General features: G+C 36.2%; 1 protein-coding gene across 1 annotated transcript in view; it reads left to right on the top strand.

The window, feature by feature from the left end:
• Positions 1-19,712, top strand: part of LOC142342782 (uncharacterized) — a 123,135-nt gene extending 103,423 nt beyond the window's left edge. Inside the window, exons 19-26 of the mRNA XM_075394347.1 lie at positions 1,880-2,008; positions 2,293-2,494; positions 2,939-3,074; positions 10,423-10,512; positions 11,026-11,158; positions 17,795-18,275; positions 18,583-18,807; positions 19,226-19,712. Of these exons, the coding sequence (XP_075250462.1) occupies positions 1,880-2,008; positions 2,293-2,494; positions 2,939-3,074; positions 10,423-10,512; positions 11,026-11,158; positions 17,795-18,275; positions 18,583-18,807; positions 19,226-19,378 (1,549 nt within the window). The 3' untranslated portion in view covers positions 19,379-19,712. The remainder of the gene's footprint in view (positions 1-1,879; positions 2,009-2,292; positions 2,495-2,938; positions 3,075-10,422; positions 10,513-11,025; positions 11,159-17,794; positions 18,276-18,582; positions 18,808-19,225) is intronic.
• Positions 19,713-19,992: the final 280 nt, after the last annotated feature.

Here is a 19,992-nt window from a genome sequence, read left to right as displayed (position 1 = left end):
AATTTCTGCAAGCTTTTTTTTAGTTTTTCTAAGTTAAGGGGCTGATCAAACTTTTATAGGACTTGGACATGCCTTAGTGGGTGGTTTTTAGAGAGAAGGCAATGCTTTGAAGATCACATTACAAACTTTTCATTAAAATTTACTATTTTTTTCAAGTGTTGTCATTTTCAAGTTCTCGATCTTCAGAGAACGGTAAAACTTCTCTGGGTTTTGATATGTTTTCGCATAATTTCTAGTGGCACAGAAATGGTTTTCAACATAATAGTATCACCAAATATAGCATTTTTGCAATGAAATTCATTATTTTCAGGTTTTTCTGAAAATTATTTTTGTAAGTTTTGTAACCTTTATGGGCCAGTGAAATTTGCAAGTGCTTGAGCATTGGTTACTGGTTAGTCACTAGTGTAAGCGAAATGATTTTCAACATAATAATATCAAGATATTTAACATTTTTGAATAATTTTGCAATTTTTTTTTGAAAATGTTTGTCGTTTTTTCAAGGTTTTTGATCTTGAGGTGCCAGCTAAGCTTTATGAAAGATAACGCAAGGTTTAACTCGTTTTAAGAACAACAGCTTCAAGATTGTGAGCAACTTTTCTATGGCTTGAGCTTATTTTTCCAAATATTCAAATTCTTCTAGTTCCTTCTTCTGTCGACTCAATTTGCATCCTAATTCTGGTATCCTGCAAGTAAATTTTTTTCTAGATTTTAGCAAGGTTTTGAAGACATACCAAAATATTCATTTTCGCGATGAACATTTTGTGCCATTATGTTTATGCCTAAGTTTGAACACTGTAATTCTGCTTTTGACGGTACTGGCACCTAAAAACTCTCTCGTTTCTAGTTTAGTTTTTAGCGATTCTTTAGTTTTCTATTTTAAGCCGCCGTCAGCCTCTCTAACAGCTATTGTTTAGGCGTTCTCCTTTTTTAATTTGATGTACCTTTTGATGGCGTTTTTTGTTTTACATGAGTCACGATTTTCATTTCTGACTTACTTCACTCACTGTTTCAACTGAATGGATTTTAAGTTCTTTCATGCATTGTATTACGCAATATAGTGAATACGGTCATTGTCAAAAGAGCAAAATCAAAAGAGACGAGATAAACCGATAAAGCTCGGTCATTAAATCATTAAAAATTAGGTTATCGAAGTTCAATAGGGTGTTTGCTAGCTGATATCAGTATTAAGCTTACTAGCTTTCAGTTTAGAAGCTCGATTAAGTATACTTTAAGAATGTAACAGAAACTGCACGCCAAATTAGAAAAATTTTTGACTCTAAGAACAGAAAAAAATTCAGTCGATTTGTCTCTTCTTTGTTTTTTTTCTGTTTCAATCCCGATTTGCATCAAGCGCGTCAACGGGGTCTATTTTCCGGCAATCTGCCGGCTATGTTCTAGTTTTTTAATTCTATTTGTTGTTTTGCCGGTCTCTGATAGCCTCTTTTGTATCAGACATTTTTTCATATTTGCCAAGTTTTCTGCTCTTTTTTACATTTTTTTTATCCGTGCTATGACCGTGGTATTCAACATGATGAACCTTAAAGTAATACACTTTGATTTTTTTTCTGAACATTTTTGAAACCATATTTTTCTGTTTGTCTGGCGTTTGTCATTTGGTCTGCTCTTCAGGTGCAGCTGTTTTTAGTTTTTCATTCAATTCTTTGGATTTTATTTCAGGACTTCTGCTATATCTTTCAATCCCAATATCGGGGTAATTGGAGGCAATGGGGTTTATTTTGTTCTGCCGAGTACCTTTGCATTCACAGTTGTCTATTCGGTCTCATGCTTTTCGTTTCCGAAGTAGTTGGTTCCCATGGTTTGGCCTCTTCATGGTCGTGACCTGAATGTCTTGAATTATGTAACAAACGGTACTTTTTAGGTACAAGACATGCATATGCCTGCTGGTATCTTGCGGGTTCTTGTCCAATTCAGTGTTGATTGCAGTTGAGACAAATGCCCCGATGCCGAAGAGGAAGACTAGGCGACGCAGGATGAGACGCCAGAAGGAGTATGTCCTTTTACAGTCAAGTTTATAATAGTTGGAAATGACTAGGTCGTCTTCAATTAATATTTTTGATCACTTGCAGAGATCTGCTTTAAACCTTTTCTTCTCAGAATACCTTTCCTTGTTATCAAGCGTCATTTGTAGTTTACGTTGGAAAAATTTACGTTTTCGTGAAAGTATTTGAGTTCCAATTACGTTGAAAATGAAGAAAAATTGTAACTTCGTAGAGCATGATTAATCACAATTACATGCCCTTTCTTGCCGATAGGTTGCTAGTTATTTTTCAGAACATCGCCTCCTGGAAAAATGACCTCCGCTGAGGATGGAGGAGAAAGGGACGAGATGATGCGTGGCCACCATAAACGGTACAGCAGTGCAGCCTCATCACAGGATGGAGAGTATACAACTGAGGCTGACACGGACGAGGAAGAAGAGATTTCAGAAGCAGGCAACCAGACAGATCATTTGCAAGATACTTCTACATCCACGGTGGGTCTTTTCACAAACATTTTTCATGTCCACGAAGTCTTTTTGATAAAAACAGTTTGTAACAACGCGTCTTTCATTGAGCTGAGAGTTCGTTAAATTTGCAGCTTTGGCGCTCTTGGTGTAACTGAGTAAACTTGCGGTGTATAATGAGTGTATAAATGAGTCCAGTAATTTGTTTTGCTGACCTCTCTGGGTAGATGTGCTCTCCACATCACTAACTTGAAGCAAATTGTCTTCAGACCAAAGTCAAGAGAGTTTTTGTTATCAATGTTTATGAATGACAAAAAAAAAACATTTTTTAAATGTTTGTGAATGACAAAAGATTTTTGTCACAATGTTTGTGAAAGACGAGCATTTTTGTCACATGGTTTTTATCACATTTTTCTATCTTACGTGGCTTTACAGAGGTAATGCCAGTGTACTCAGAGCGAAAGCTTTCTTCAGGTTCCAACGTGGCTGAAAAAGGAACTGGATGATGACTTCCTGCCAATTCCTAGTTCCACTGGACCAGACTCGTGCTACTCCTCGGATGAAGAAGTAGTTCGACCATCTAAGAGACCACCACCTGGAGTTACAACTGGTATTTCATTTGAGCTATAGCAGATTTCAAAATATGGTGTTCAAAATGAATCAATATTCTACATCAAGCGTGGAAAAGTACTGTAAATGCTAAACTTTGAGTTTTGGACACTTTTTCTTTCGTAATCAAATTGACAACAATACATTAACATAGAGCCAGCGCTCGAATGGTATATCAATGAGATAATTGGGCAAGAAGGATCGTTAATTTGAGTTCAGACAGAATGTTCCAGCCCATCCCAAGAAAAACAATACGATGTGTACCGACGACGTTTACTTAAGAACAATTGTAATACAAGAGTGTTAGCATCCTAATGCTAGCTTCCCTAAGCCCCAGCTGGCTACTACCGATAGCCGGTTATTCGCCCGATGTTAGTCGTCATGTTTAAACTTAATAATTCTTAACTGCTTTTAGAAAAATTTCGGAATCTTGCTATCGTTTTGTGAGACCTGAATAAAGAACACAAGCGCTTACCTATACAAAATTATTGAGTAATACGACGAGATACAGCCTTAAAAAATTCGTTCGAAATTTTATTAATAGCCGCCCTCATCTTCTCAGCCGGCTATTATATCGCTCCTATTTTTTTACAATTCAAAGAATTTGAATTGTATTGGGGCGCTGTCTTTTTTTTTTTAAGATCTGTTCACACATTTTCATGATTTTTGAAGTCAAATTGGAGTGGTAAATTTGGTCACGCCGAAACAGGAAATGGAGCGAAAAAGCGAGTGGTTTTGCGGCGTGAATTTTTTGTGCTCTAATTTTAAAGTAGAGTGAGAAAACGGTGTTTGAACAAAAATTCGGTTTCTCGGTAGTGGTTTTCTTGTTCACATGCGGCAATTTCACTTTGATTTTTACTGTTTTTCGATTTTTTGGATCGAATATTTTTCTAAATAGTTTTCCCAATCCATTCACAGCTCATTCTAGGCCTAGTTTTTTGTTTGAATTAAATTTTCATTTCGCGCTAGTGGCTTTTTTTCACATGCGGCATTTAGACATTGATTTTCTGTTTTTCTTATTTTTTATCTGATTTTTTTTAAAAATGATTTTCTCAATTCACTCATAGTCCATTCTAGGTCTAGTTTTTCTCTGTTTAGTCAATGAAAATTCTTTGAATTGTACGTCAGGACTTGTCCTGCTATGTTTTTTTACTTCGTCGAATAAAAAAATGTTTCGCTTTACCTCATTTTGCCGCTTTTTCAACATTTTGCGTGATATCTTTTTGACTTCTATATGCTAGTTTCTCTCTTCTCTCATTCTGCTAAATGTGATTTTGAATATCAGTTGCTCAGCAAAGCAATTCAAAATGAACAGAGTCAGTATAAAAAATTGAAGTCAGAAGTAGAAACGGGATAAACACATAAAGCCCAATTTAGATGCCCGCTATTTGAACATCGTTCCTATAAGTCTTAGTTACCATCTCTAATGCTTATTGGTATTGATAGTAGCCCCTTTAGCCTCTCTAAGAAACAGAAGTACGTTATGTTCAACTACGAAATGCCATCAAAATAAATCGGACTTAAAAAATGTTTTTGTACAAAAATCTTTTTTGTTTCAATATCTTCTATTCTTTCAATCCCAATCATGCTTATTGGAATCAACGGCGGCTATTTTTCGGCAATCTGCCGAGTATGTTTAGAGGTTGATGGAGTACTATTCATCGCCCAGAATTTGTACTGTCTCTCAAGGCCTGTTTTTAGTTTTAACAAGTTGTAAATTTTGGTACGTATTTTGACTTAAGTCTAATCACGTGAGATATCTCGTAATAATTAATAGTTAGAAATGATTTTTGTGGAGTAATATAAAACATGGAACATTTTGCTTGTGACATCGTTTTTAAAATTCAAAGAAATCGAAGCTGTTGGGGTTGTAGAACTGCCGGGCGTGAAGGGCAGTGATAAATTTAGTAGGTTTGGATAACCTCATTCGGTACCCAATGAGGCTAGCTTCCCTTATCTGAAGCAGGCGACAATCAAAGCCACCGGGCTGTTCGAGAGCGATTCGTCCGACGGTAGTCGATAATGTTTGATTAATAGCCGCGAAGCGATGACGGCTATTATTGGGGACATTGTGGTTTTTTACCATTCAAGTTGTTTTGCGGTGTGAATTTTTCACTCTTATTTTAAAGAAGAGTTAGAGAACGGTGTTTGAAGAAAAATTCCTTTTCTCGCTATTGGTTTTTTGTTCGCATGCGGTAATTTCACTTTCATTTTAACTGTTTTTTTTTTCAATTATCGGATAGGATGGTTTTACCAATCCATTCTCCTAATTTCTCATGGTTTTACCAATCCATTCTTAGTTCATTCTAGGCTTATTTCTCTGTTTGAACAAAATTTCTCTTTCTCGCTAGTGGTTTTTTGTTCACATGCGGCATTTTGACATTGATTTTTAGTTTTTTTTCTTTAATTTTTCATCTGTTTTTTTTTGGAAATATTTTTTCTAATTCCCTCAGAGTACCGTATAAGTCTAGTTTTTGCTCAGTCAATGAAAATTCTTTGAATTGTACGTCAGGACTGGTCCTGCTATGTTTTTTTTTCAATTCGCTTTACCTTTTGATTAAGTTTTTCGTTTTACATAAGTCACGATTTTTACGTTTGACTTCGGACTTATTTTATTCACTGTTTCAACTGACTGGATTTCAAATTCTTACGCATTCAATTACGCACTGTGATGAATACTGTCAAAGTCAAAAGATCAAAATCAAAAGAGACGGGATAAACCGATAAAGCCCGGTCATTAAGTCATTTCTGAAAAATACAAGCTTTATAATTTGCATTTGAAATTTTCTCTTCTGTTGAGCTCAATAAAAAAGATGGAGAAATAATCAAAAACAATAACTGGATTTCGAGTTTAATTGAACAGACTTTTGAATTTGGGGGCAGTTCACTATTAAAAGTCAAATAAAATTGGTGTCATTCTTTCACTTTAAATTTTTTAAATGGTTATAGTGGTATATAATAACCTCTAATGACGTCATTTGAAGCCCCTTTGCGATACCCGCAACTGAAGCAGGCTGCAATAGATTAGGGCTCCGACTAGTCGTTCGAGAGCAGAGAGCAGTTCTTCCGACATTAGGCAGTTATGTTATAATTTCTACGTTAATTACAAGCTGTTTTTTATGAGTGATTTTTGCTCGCTCATATGAATAAATTTTTGGTCTTACATGACTTACCTCACTCTCAAAAAGGCCTTTCCTCACTTTTGAAGTGATTTTGTTGACTTTAACTGAAGAAGTCAAGATCACCTGACGATATCTCCTCTAATGGATGGTCATTTGAGGTCAGCTAATAGAAACAATACAAATTCAAAACACAATTGAAAATGTTTATTGAACAATCAATTCATGTTTTCAAGTGATTTCAATGATTTTAATTCTCTATATCTCGGCACAACATATCGATCTGTCAAAATTGGCTCGACAAGGAAAGTTTGACTGGTAATAAATTTGGAATGTTGGAAGTTATCGTATTCCTGGAAGAGGAAGCGTTGATATGTTCAATGCATAACTGAAAATGGGGACATGTCTTCAAACGCTTTTCAACAGCTCTTAAACAGAGTTTGTTGCAATTATTCGGGTCCTTTTTATTAGATTTTTAGCATGATCAACATGTGCTCAGTTGATTTTCGGTCCTCTGAGATACTGGTGAAGCTCGAGAGCATTAGGTTTCTTAGTATTGGAACATTGTGTAAACGCACTTATCGTTCCTGTTCGTTACATTATGGCGTCATTATTTGCGTCAGTTTTTAATTGTTCGGACCCCCACTTTAGTGGATAGGAGGAACTATATACTCAACTGGGTTTTTTTGTTCAGTCATTTTTGGCCGATCGATATATTAATCGTAGAGAATTGTGAGTGCTATCATTGAACAGCCCGTCCAGCGTAGAATACGGAATTAAAAGGATTTCTTCGATTTTCGTTTTTTACAGGGAGTTATCGAGGTTTAAAGTTTTGTGAACATTCGACTGTTTTTGTTCTCAGTTTCAGTAATTTTTGCTAAAATTTGGCAAAATTTCGCTAATCTAGTTCAAAATAAGTTAAAATTTTTAACGGCAGAGTGTTTTTGTTACCGTTAGAGATAGAAGAGCCTTTCTGAATTGTTTGATTGAAGTTTTTTGGCTAAAATTTTTGATAAAATTTTCAAAATCCAAACTTTTTTCATCAAAAATAGCACAAAATATGCTTTTCTGGTCCACTTTGTTGAAGTTTGCCAGACTTAGTTACCTAGAAACCTTAAAACAGACTCCCTAATCTCAAAAAGAGCGCTGGTTGCACTTAGGTGCCGTATGATAGTCTTCTGGAATTAAAACTTTGCCGTTTTTGCGGATTAAACTCGATAATTTTACAAAATGCATCGTTCTTTTTTTAATATTTGAAGAATTCCAAGCAACAAGTGGTCTGATTCGCAAACACTTGAAACACTTGGTCGGTTTGCTAGGCGTGCGACAAAATATGGGAGAGGTTTGACAATATCATGGATTCTTAGAATCAGAGACTTTTGGGTTTTTATTTTGATGCTGCCTTTTTTTCAAAATATTTTGCTTTTGTTTTTTTAATGTTAATTACTGACAATATTTTTAATTCACGGCTCCGTTAATGAAGCCTCCAATTTACGTAAATTTGAGGCCGAATGTAGATACAGTTTGTTTTCAGAGAACCAAAGGGTTTTTATGGCTTTGAGGAAGAGTTTTAGTAAATATTAACTGAATGCTTGTCTTTTGCCTTCAATTGTTATTCTTTTGGCAGTCTGATTTTTAAGTTTAACCACTCAATGATCTAAATTTTCTCCTCAAGAGGTGCAAGTGAACCTTTTCTATTCATTTGGTTGTTATCTAATGTCTCTTATGTTATGGAATGTATTTGTTTTAAGGAAATTTCTGTGATTTTTTGAACTTGTCATTTTTTTATATTATTTTAGTCAACATTTTGCTTATTCTCGGTAAGTACATGTCAACATTTCCTCCTTATAGAATAAAAAACAATTTTGTTGCGGATTGTTGTAACAGAAGGTTTTCTTGCTTTTGTTACGAGTTTTCATACAAAATTTTCTGATTTTTTTTGCATAATTTCCCATTTTTCCTTTTTTATTTGTTTCTTTTGTAAATTGTAGCATTATTTAACAATCTAACTGAAAAAAGCTTTACAACATCTGAACTTGAACATATTTTTTGTTTTCATAACATATGGTTTGAACGGCTGCGACACCGTTCTCTTGCAGAAATTGGTAGAGTTTTTTTATTTTTGCCCTTTATTTGTCGTTAATTTTCGTCGTCATATGCCAAATATTGTGTAATTAAGGGTCTCAGTGGCCAACTATAGATAAACGAATGAACTTGCTTACTGATAGCGTTAAATAGCTAATGGTTGTTTTGACTTTCGAATTAAATTTCTAAAAAAAAAAAGAGTAATAGTTTTCTTCAACTTATCCCTTTTTGTTCTGGTTTGCGTTTTTTTTTGTATTATACAATGTTGTATCATTATCGTAAATCAGCCTCATTATTAAAAGCTCTTTTTAAGGTTTTGTTGAATCAAACAATAATTTTTCTTTTGTTCAAATGTTTTAAATGATGTCTTCAGGGCTTAGACAATTTGTTTCAGAAGAATTTTGTGAAGTTTAGATACTTTTCAGTTTTTGTGGTTCTTTTTGTTGTCATTTTGTGTTAGTCTTTTTACAAAAAAACGTTATGATGGTTAAAGGAGACGCAAATGAAGATGTTATATTCTCGCGGTTATTATCTTACAAATTTAATTGCTTCAAAACTGGTTTCGTAAAGTTGTTTGTGAAACTCTTTAGTTCAGCTTGTATTTAATGTTATTTTATAGTCTCATGATTTAGTCTCATTAATAATATTTGCAATTAATTTTCCGAGTAGTTGCAAGACAAATTGTTTACTTTTTTAGTCGAAAGCTTTTGTTGGCTATAAATTTTGAAAATATTTGTTTTTAATAAAAAAAAGATAGATTTTTGAAATCTGCCAATTTTATTTCTGTTAAATTGTAGCTAAGCATCTATATATGCAATTCACACCATTGATCTATTGAAATACCAATTGCTCTTCAGAACGGTTTTATTTTCCTCAAATGGTCTTTCTTCTTGGAACAACCAGTTTTCATAGAACCAATTTTCTTGATTTTTGCGTTTTTGCCCCCTTTTCTGTAGGTTTCTGTTCTCTTTTCACAGTATCACAATAATGGACGTGATTTGATTTACGCAAACGAAAAAAATGCAAACGAAGATTATTATTGTTTTTAGTGATCAGCTTAATAGTTAATTGATTGGGAGACATCGTTTTCGTGCAAAATTTTTTGTGCAAATTTTTAGTTTTTGCCTGTACTTGTCGTTTTTTTTGTAGTAGTATGACATATCCTGGATAATGAAAGGCCTCAGTAACTCTCTATTGAGGTGTAAAAGACTCTCTCAATCATTTCATTTGATGCGTAATGTTTCTAATCAGTTCGAATTTAATTCTTTTTTTTAAAAAAAAAAAGCAATCTTTTTAGTAAACTTTGCCCCTTTTGCTCATTCCTTGTCGACTTGTTACCAAGTCTCATTGAGGAATTGTCCCATATTTTGTTCCAAAAAAATGCCGGATAATCTTCTGAGTATAAATTTTATCTGATGCCATTTTGATTTGGTTATTAGTGGTTTTCAAAAAAATGGACAAGGAGTTTTGGTCGTAATTATTATTTGTAACTATTTGATTTTTATTGCCGTCTTTTCTGGTAGTAATATTATGGTAGCCACAGGTCTCATAGGCCCTCTAGAGTAGATTGTTTTTATTCTTTTAGTAGTTTCTTGACTGATATGTTGATATTTTAATTTTTTTTATCTCTTCCTCATTTGGTAGACAATTAAGTGAAAAAAGTAGATGAGCGGGGTCTGAACTTAATGTGCGAACGCACATTACCGAGCCTGCTTGTCTTTCATTAAAACTCGCACGTTCAAGTTTTAAGACACCGAAAGTCGCCAACAGTGGAAGACGTTAAAGTGCCAGAAGTTCCTTTAATAGCCAGTACTTGACTTCCATTAACTTTCGACGTTTTCAAGTTTACAAGTTGTGTGTTTTAAACAATGATACGTTACTCTGTAAAATCACTTCGATATACTGGCTTGTCTCGAACCGCTACGTGATTTTTGATAAACGCCTCAAGTTCTCAGAGACTTCAAAATAGGCACGTAATTTATACTTGTCGTTCATCTGTGAATATATTATCATTAAAAAATTGAGCATAACTTGGAGCAAATTGTCCGACGTTGGTCAAGCTTGTTTTTTAATGAGCTGATTTGATGTGTTGTATTAGGCGATTTTTAAAAATGGATTTTCTGGTTACATGTTTTGTCACTTCAGACGGCAAGCGCAGTCAACGAAGCAACAAAGACTCAGGAACCTCAAGTACAGGCAGAAATCTCAGTGCAAGTGACAACTCAAATGAGCAAAGCAAGTCTTCTCTTTTCATTCGTAACCATATAGTTGATTGATAGGTTAAATTCCATTAAGATGTGCAAGTCAAAATGTTCTCTATCTGCAAAATTACTTTGATCCAAGGGTTCAACACTCTGCTAAAGAACGTCAAGTAGAGAGCAAACTTATTTGTAGAATTTGAATTGAAGGGCATAAATAGTTCATTGACAGTAACCTAAATGGAGACATTAAATGACCGTTTGATAAATCATGAGAAATAAGGTCAAGAAATGAATCAGTTCTTTTAATATTCACATGAATCAATCTAATTTGTTTCGGCGGCTCATCTCCGTGGGCATTTAACTTCGCTCCCATGTGCACGCTTTACTTTTGGAAAACTGATGTGATATGTAACAACATTATTGACAGTCCAGCTGTCAACTGGGGGTCATCAAAGACTAATGTGAGTCACAGAATTGATCCCATGTGATTTAAAAGACTGATGAATTAAACAATACCCACTGTACAAAGAATGGATCGTAATTTTAGGACCCAAGCCGGGACACGAAGATTCTCAGAAGGAAACGGCTACTCAGCCACACAATGCCAACTCTGTTTATATGTCAACTTCTAATTCATCGGCAGATTTAATGCTCTCCCAAAATACACCCGTGACTCCAGAGTGAGTTTCTACGTTGTCTCCATACATAATCATGGCATGCAGAATAGATTCGTACAAATACATTTTTTTAAAACCAACTTAAAGGCTCTCTACATAACATCACTACTTCTCTAAAAATATAACCTAAAGCTTTGCATAGAAAATCGACAGTATTCTTGTACCCCGAAGCGAGGAAAAAACTAATGAACTAAAATGTACGTACAAAAAGGCTATTCATCTTGGTATCTGTTCTGCGTTGGGCTTTTAAAACAATTTAACGAAAAGTTTGCTGCTTTACTCGATCGGCTACATTTCGCCATACATAAAGCCGGGATGGGTCAGAAAAGTTAAGGCGGTTATTATAAGCTATATTTAACTGCTCTTTAACGAAGTTTGAAGCAAATAATGCGGTGCGTGTTTTGAGACGGCAGAAACCTTGAGGCGGCAGAATGTCATGATATGAGGGGCAATTTTGGACCCCCACCCTCTAAACTTTTTCTGTCATAGCCAATGCCTGGCTCGTGCTTAGGGAGCAATTAGTCGGACCATAGCCGGCCTTGTTCACATAGCTGCGAGGCAGTAAGCTGAGTGTAGCGACTTTGCGGTGCTCTATTTTTAAAACTCAAAATGAATTATTTGTAGAGCGTTCTTAGGTTGTTTAATGGCCCTCGTCAGCCTCTCAACGGCTATTATTAAGGCAATCTCCCTTTTTATTAGTTTTACCTTTCTATCAAATTTTCTCGTTTTACGTAAGTAACGACTTTCATGTTTGACTTGTGACTTAGATCACTCACTGTTTCAACTAAATGGATTCTAAATACATTCCCTCATTGAACTGCGAAATAGTGAATACGGTCAAGGTCAAAGGAGCATATCAACACAAGGGATAAACCGATAAAGCCCTATCATTAGATCATAGTGCATTAGCTTATCAAAGTTCAATGCAGCTGTCGCTAGCTATCATTAGTTATAAGCTTAATAGCCTTCAGGCTGAATTAAGTATAATTTAGGAAGATACTGCACATGAAATCAGAACACTATCGGCACGAAAAAAGTCCTCTTTTCTCTTGTCAATTTTTTCTCTTTGTTTCAATCAGGATGTGCGTCTAGGGGTTTAGCCACAGCTATTTTCCGACAATTTCACGGCTGTGTTTTAAACATTCACCGCCATCTAATCCAACGGCAATTATTTAGGCGATCGGTCTCCTTTCTTACAATGCAAAGGATTTCGATTGTACTGGTGAGCTGTCTTTTAACGATATGTTCATACGTTTTTTGTTGTGTTCTTGTCAAGGAAGTCAAATTGACCCATGCTGGAGTTTTAAAATGAGCAAAAAACGACTAGCTTTGAAGCGTGATTTTCAACCTTTAAAATAGATTGACAAATTCGTGTGTGAGCAACTTTTCCGGTTTTCGAAGGCAGATTTTCTTTCACGTGCGGCAATTTTACTTGTTTTCGGTATTTTGTCACATGATTTTTTAAATTAATGGTTGCAAAATGTCATATTTGTGTTCTAGAAATGCATGATTGTTTTTTGTTTTATAAAAGGGCAATTGAAACTTTGTGTGACTTAGATAACGTTCGTTATAATAAAATATCGGTGATTTTTGCCGTTTTTTGTTGTCCTTTGTCTTAGTCTCAGTAATGACCGGTATCACTGGCTCTCTAATGAGGCGTAATGGAAGCTATGCAATAGCTTTAATTCATGTATAAAGGTTTTAACTACCTTTAACACTTAATTTCAAAAAAATAGTGTTGCACAGTTTTGTAATTTTTTGTAACGACCGAATCCCATTAACTTTTTTAGAGCCTTTCGGCCTACTTGACTAAGTTTGTGATTAACAAAATCTGGTTTTAAGACGAATCCATTGTGTGAAGAGCGGCACTTCACCCCTCGCCTCACATCACCCCATCCCACGCCCGATACATCGTCCCATCCGTAACCAAACGCGGCTCTCGAACCCCGTCCCGCGCCCAGCACCTTCAGTTGAGATCTATCTAACCTCCCTAAACCGTAGCTAGATACTGAAGAAGCCAACAGTTCGCCAGTCGTCTGAGTGCAATTCGCCATACGTTACTAGGTTATCTTTTTAATAGCCGCCGTCAGCCTCTCAGCGGCTATTATTTAGGTGCTCTCGTTTTTAATTCGTTTTACCTTTCGATCACGTTTATCGTTTTCATAAGTCACAATTATCACGCGTCGCTTGACTCCTTACTTGCCGCACTAGCTGTTTCAACTGAATGGATTTTTAATTCTTTCACTAATTGAATTACACAATGTAGTGAATACAGTTAGTCAAATGACCAAAATCAAAAGAAACGGATAAACATATAAAGCCCGGTCATTAAGTCATAGAGCATTAGCTTATCAAAGTTCATTAGACTGATTGCTAGCCGACATAAGTATTAAGCTTTATAGCTTTCAGTTCAGGAGCTGTATGAGCTGAATCTAACAGAAACTGCACGCCAAATTATGCCGTCAACTTCTATCTCTTCTTTATTCTGTTTCTGTTTCAATCCCCATGTGAATCAAGCGCGTCAACGGCGGCTATTTTCCGGCAATTTTCCCGCTATGCTTATCACTCAGTATCAATAATGTCATATCACATAGTTTGATCATGAGGCATAAATGATTCCAATTAATGATTTTTTCGTAGTGTCTTTTATGATGTTGACACAATGTTTTCACAACTACCAGCTATTTTTCCGTGTATTACTCAATCTAATTAACTCTTAGATCAATAAAGGGTTGCTAATGTGGCTTAAATAATCGGATTTATTTTAAATAGCCTCCATCATCATCTTAGCCAGCTATTATAGCGCTCCTAATTTTTAACTCTGCCCAACAAAATTTTGTTTCGCTTGACCGCATTTTGCCGCTTTTTTGACTTTTTTGTTGTCTGATTGCTTAGTAGGAAAACAGTTCTCATTGGCCTTATAGTGGAGTGTAATTGTCAATTTTCTTGACTTCGACTTTTAGATATCATTTTCACTGACTGGGGTACATTTGTTTCTCGTTTTTGGTGAATTTTTGAATCTTACTTTCATTTGTTCTTTGTCCCGTTCTAACCTAACGGAATTGCCTGTATTTGTTTTATGGTGTTGTATATTATGCTGTGATTAAGGGTTTAAGTATGCAATTTTCTATTTGCGCCACCAATTTCAAAAATTCTGATTGTGCCCCATTTATCCATGCTTGCCGCTTTTGGTATCTTGTTAGTGATTTGCACATAGTTTTTGTATTGTGTACTCATTCTAAGGACATGTAGAGTTAATGTTAATATAATGTATGAGTTGGATTGTTTCTGTTTAAAACTATTTTTTGGAGGAAAATTAAGATTTGCTGTTTCTTTGGCATTTAAGATCATGTGCTTTGTTGAATGCCATAGTCCGATTTTGCTTGGAACAATACGTCAGGTTCTTTGTTAATTCAATTCTTTGGATCGTTTTTCGGTACTTGTGCTGTTTTATTTCAAAACCCCAAACTCCCTCCCATTTCCACCCCTCCACCTCATTCTACCTGTAACCCCGCACGCTTGCAACCACCCGCGCTAATGTTTCTTAGTTTTCCTCCAATTTTGCTGCATTTAGCAGCTTTTTCCTTCAATATGATGGTATTTTATTTTCATACGTCTACTTCAAACTAGCGGCAGACTTTATAACGTTTACTTGCTGCCGACGATTTTTTGTTCAACTTCCGTTGTTTTTTGTTGTTTGTTGCCTTTTTTGTAAATTGCAGAGCGCTGGGGACATTAGTTGCTTGGTATCAAGATAGGAAAGGTTCTCTTGCCTCCTGTGGGCACAGTTTTTAATGCAGACGAGCAATAAACGAATGATTTAATGGATTTTCCAATTTCGTTACCTTTATCTATTCACTATCTGGTCGAGATCCTTCGCTAGACCGTGATGGAGAAATACTTGGTTTAATGAGTTTAGTTCAATTTTCTCTCGAGTATCTGGCTCTTATCTCTGTGTGTTTTTGTTGTGACGAAACCATGACGTCGCGAACAACAGTTTTTATTCGTCCATGCAGCTTTCAGTTGTGTGAGTGACGTTATTTTGCGTTCCTTATTAGTTAGATTTTGTTTCATGCAAGTGAAGAAGTTTTTGGTCAAACATGATTTACCTCACTCAAAAAATGACTTTTACGCATTTTCGAAACGTTCGCTTTAAATAGAATAATTTAGGTCAAATAAGACATCGCAAAAAAAATCTTGAAAACATTTTTAAATTAGTTTCTTGGGTCTTGTTTTTTATCGATGTTCTTGGACTACAGTCTACAAAGCTATCGCTCCTATTTTCCATCAATCTGCCCGCTATGCTTCGTATTGCCTACGTAATAAATTGATCTCTACGTTAGAATCGGTAGTTGATCTTCACGAGTTTCGCTGGAAACCGCTGGATACAAGTCATAGAAAATAAAGCGACGAATAGCTTTCATTAATTAATGTTTTTCACACTTCTTTTAAAAATCGAGAAAGCAGTGTGTGAATAAATTAAAGTGAATAAATAGGATTCTCCAAGTGTTTGGTTGTTTAACAGTCGCACCTTGCGCCTCCTTCCCTCATCTGAATCCTAACCGTAACCCCCGCCCTGAGTTACGTCCTCCGCCTGCCTGAACCAGCTACACCTGCATCCCCACCCCAACTGCACCTCGTGCCCTTACTAGCTGGCCGTCATACCCCTACTCCCCCGTCAAACTCTGACCCCGCTCAACACTCTAACCCCGCTACCCTGCCCCACTATTATTAATGTTCAAAAATGAGAGAAGTTTTTTGCGGTGATATTGGGCAGTACTTTGCCAATTTGCATGAGTGTTCTGTTGTTTATTTTTTGTTTGTGAGCTGACATATTTGGTAACAATTTTCAGATCTAATTTTTCTAATTGATGCGATAGCTCATTGGAGCTTTGTTGAAGTTCTCTTCTCACATTTTTGACCATTAAGAGAAATTGAATTGTACTGGGGCAATACTCTCTTTGTTTAATCTGTCCACGATTTTGATGATTTTAAACCAAATTGGAGTTGTGATCTGGATCACGCTGAAACAGGAAAGTACCGAAAAAGCGAGTGGTTATTTTTGCCCTTTCCTAGTCCCCCTCACCTACCCAGACCCCTAAACTAAAAGTTTTGAGCGTTTTTCGAACACTTTATTATAGCTGAGAAGCTGTAGGCTTCGCAGAGCTATGTTGCGGTGCTCTTGATTTTTTTCGTTTTACATTTGTTTTCGGACGCTTTTTTTCGTTTTACATTTGTTCACACAGCAAAGCTGAAAGTCAAATTTTCTGATGACCTCTTCCTCTCACTAACAGCACTTGCGCCCTTGACGTCATTTCTCACTCTCTCTTAAGCAGAAGTTCATTTGCGTGATTAAATTTTGATCATACGCGACTTACATCACTCAAGAAAATGACTCTTGCAATCTAAAACTTAAGTTTAATTTGAATTAGTTTAAGGTCAAAGGAACCCACATGTGCAGTAAATGTCTCTAATAAAAGGCTTTTGCGGAATGAATTTCAACAAGCTTAATTAATTTATCACTGAATGTTTAACCTAGCTTTTTGAGCGGCGTCATTTTTTTTTAAATTTAGATCTGTCTTTCTATTTTTATCATACGGCACGCAGGTCTATTCTTTCGCAGCTCTTCCGGCAATCTGCCGGCTATGTTATTTTTATTAGGTTATTTTTATGTTTTTGCTTGACCGTTTTTAAGTTGACTTTCACGCCCTTGACTTTTTGCATCTAGGCGTGATCTAAAGTTCTTTCTCATCCACATTTTTAAGAGCTGAACTCAATTGATGGCATTCTAGTATTAAAAGTCAAATGATAAGTGCGCCAAAACTGGTGCCATTTTTTCACTTTAAATCCTAATGGTATTTATTGACCTCTAATGAAGTTATTTGAAGCCCCTCAATATCCCCCCCCCCACTGTAGCAGGCTGCAGTTGATTAGAGCTACACTAGTTGTTCAAGATTAATTCTTTCGACGCTAGGCGGTTATGTTTCATTTTTTTGTTCCTCTTTCCGTTGATAATTCTCGTTTACATAAGGATAGGATCGTGATTATATTGAATCTTTCATCGAATCGTTTCCGATATTCTGTCGGCTGTTGATTTTATGCAATTTTTCACCTGGCTGATTTTTCGCCTGATGCTTTAAACGTTTCGTCCTCAAAAGTGGGTAAACAGTTAGAACCTGGACGGCAATAAGTGGCTAAGCAGCTCTCTTAGAGCCTTACACCTTACTGGTCTATAAGTATGCGCTTCACTGAAACTGTTGAGGGGGTTCATTGTGTGAAGAGCAGTTCTTAGAAGTTTGACACACCTCCTCCCCTCTCTGAGACCCCCGCTCTCTCAAGTCATCTCACCACTCGCCCGCCCAAATTTGTAGCCTTGGCCAATTATCAGTTAAACTGGATACTATTGTATAGGCTACTGCTCCTGAAATAAGTTCTCTTAATGTTGTAAGTTCTCTTAATTGAGATAAAAATGGATTGCTTTCGCCGTAAACTCGTGCCGATTTCTATTTCTTCTTTCCTTTTTTTGTGAAGATGTTTATAATGTTCTTTGTCTCTCTCAGACCTCATTTTTCGATGAGTCATTTAGAATGTGACTGTCGGACGTAATTGTTCCTAACTATTACTTCGATTTTCTTTTAGGAGAACTTCTAAGACTGCGCGATCTGCTGTTTCTCGTCCAAACACCGGTAAAATATCAAGATCTAATGCACCTTCAGCAATTAATAGCCAGAATACAACTGCTGCCAAACGCGCCGCTGCTACAGTTGCAGCTTACAATGGAGGCAATGTCAACTTGACACGACCTGCTACATCGAACAGCAAACATCCTAAATCTAGTGTGAGCGGTAGTAATGGCAATGGAAAAGAGGGTAAAGAACAAGCATGCAAAGGTCAGCCTGCTTCGAATTCAAGTTCGCCGGGATCTGTAGTTGCAAATAGCTCCCCAAATAATGTGCAGGGAAAACCAATGGCGGTTGTGGGACCAGAGCAGAACAGAGCGAGGGAGCAGCAGCCAGCATTATCAGTGAAGTCGACGAATGAGAGGAAATTGGAAGAGGAGTTGGAAGTGATGAAGAGAGAGCGAGAGGAGATGCAGAGAGTGATTGAACAGATGCGACAGGTTTGTATGATTGATAATATTTTGCTGAAGAAGTAAAGGTCCTTGTCCAATATGGTCAGCTTCTGTTTTCTCAAATGCAATGATAAAAGTTTCGATTTAAAAAGCTCTCATTAAGAGTACTTTAAGATGCAAGTATTTTTTGAGTGTCTCTTCTTATGTTGCAGAATAGATCTAATATTTTCTCATAATTTGAGATTGTTTCAATTAGCCTTAAATTTTGAATAACTATGATTTAAGTAAACATAGATGTGTCTAAAAATTATTGATAGTGGATGCATGCTCAATGAAAAGATGTCCTAAATTTCAGCAACTGGCTACAGTCCCACCAGCAGTGTCGTCTTCACCTAATCCGTCTGCTGGCCAGTCAGATTCGTCTCCGATGGAACAGGCACTGAGAGAGGAGTTGGCTCTCATGAGGTCTGAGCTGAGAAACCAAGGGCGCACTCTGGCTGAAAACGCAGCAGAGCTTAGTCGAATGCAGGAACAAATTGTGCACACGACCACCGCTAGTAACGAATTTGCAAATAATCAGGTTGATTATTTTAATAATTTTTTACCAACTTGATTTTCTGCTACGAACTGTGGTCTTACTATTTTAATTGCCCTCGAACGAAGTGTGAACAAATTGTTGTCGTACGTGTCTTTTCTTTTAACGCAAAATTTCCTCTTGACTGTTTTGGCTTCGAGTCTACAATAAAATCGAGCCCCAGCCTGTCGTTCGAAAACCCTTTGTCTGACGTAAAATTATACGTTTATATCTGTTTGATTATTTAAAATCTTTGATAGTTAAGACTAGAGATTGCATGAAGTGTTTGAGGTTCACATTTGATCAATTGAATCTCTTCGTGGAAAGCCGTCTACTTATCACGTTTCATAATTTTCCCTACAGATGTTCATAATCTACTATTACGGTAATATTAACGTAATACAGAGGGCTTTTTATGCTTTAGGCGCTTCAACGTAAATCTACTTTACGTAGTTGTGCATCGGAGACAAAATCAGAAAGAGGCAACGAAGAATTGAACAAGAGCCATTCCAGTAACAGTCGGAGCGCAGCTGAACGACCCAAAGCTAAATCGAGCAAAGTCTGCTCCCTGTCATAGCTGCTTATCATTCCTTAGTTTACCTTCATTTAAATGTATTTATTTATTTAATTTCATTTTGTCGTTCTCAAATAATTCTCAAACAGTTTTACTCAATTAGTTCTAAAAGCGGTTCATTTTATGTGGAAATCTTGCGTGTTTGATCACTCTCTTTTCGTGATTTAAAATTCACTCTAGTTTAATGAAATAAAGAATCGATTCTCTCATTTTTGTGCCCCTCATCAGTGCAATACATTTCACGCAGTGTTAATAAATATTAAATGTAAATATGTACATATTGTTGATTTAATCTCATGAGCAGGCTTATGAATTTGAACTGGAGATATTCTTTAAATATTTCTGATGAGAACTTAGCACAGGAGAGATAGCTGTACAGCGAACGGTGCTAGGACAATAGATCGAAAGACAACAGATCGAAAGCAAAAATTGGGACAATAGATAGAAAATTAAATAAATCAAGTTGCGTATTGGCCAATCAGATTTAAGCGCTCATTTATTAACTGCATATAACATGTTCTATTGTGATATTTTGTTCGGTTGTGATAGATTCATATCAAGTTCCACGGGCCGCTAAGGCATGGCCATGGCTCGCGAGGCATGGCCATACAGTGGTA

This window comes from Convolutriloba macropyga, chromosome 7 (genome assembly GCF_964194025.1).
Source record: "Convolutriloba macropyga chromosome 7, txConMacr16.3, whole genome shotgun sequence".
Lineage (NCBI taxonomy): Eukaryota > Metazoa > Xenacoelomorpha > Acoela > Convolutidae > Convolutriloba > Convolutriloba macropyga.
Note: the sequence above shows the minus strand (reverse complement) of the source record. Positions and strands in the feature narration are given on the sequence as shown.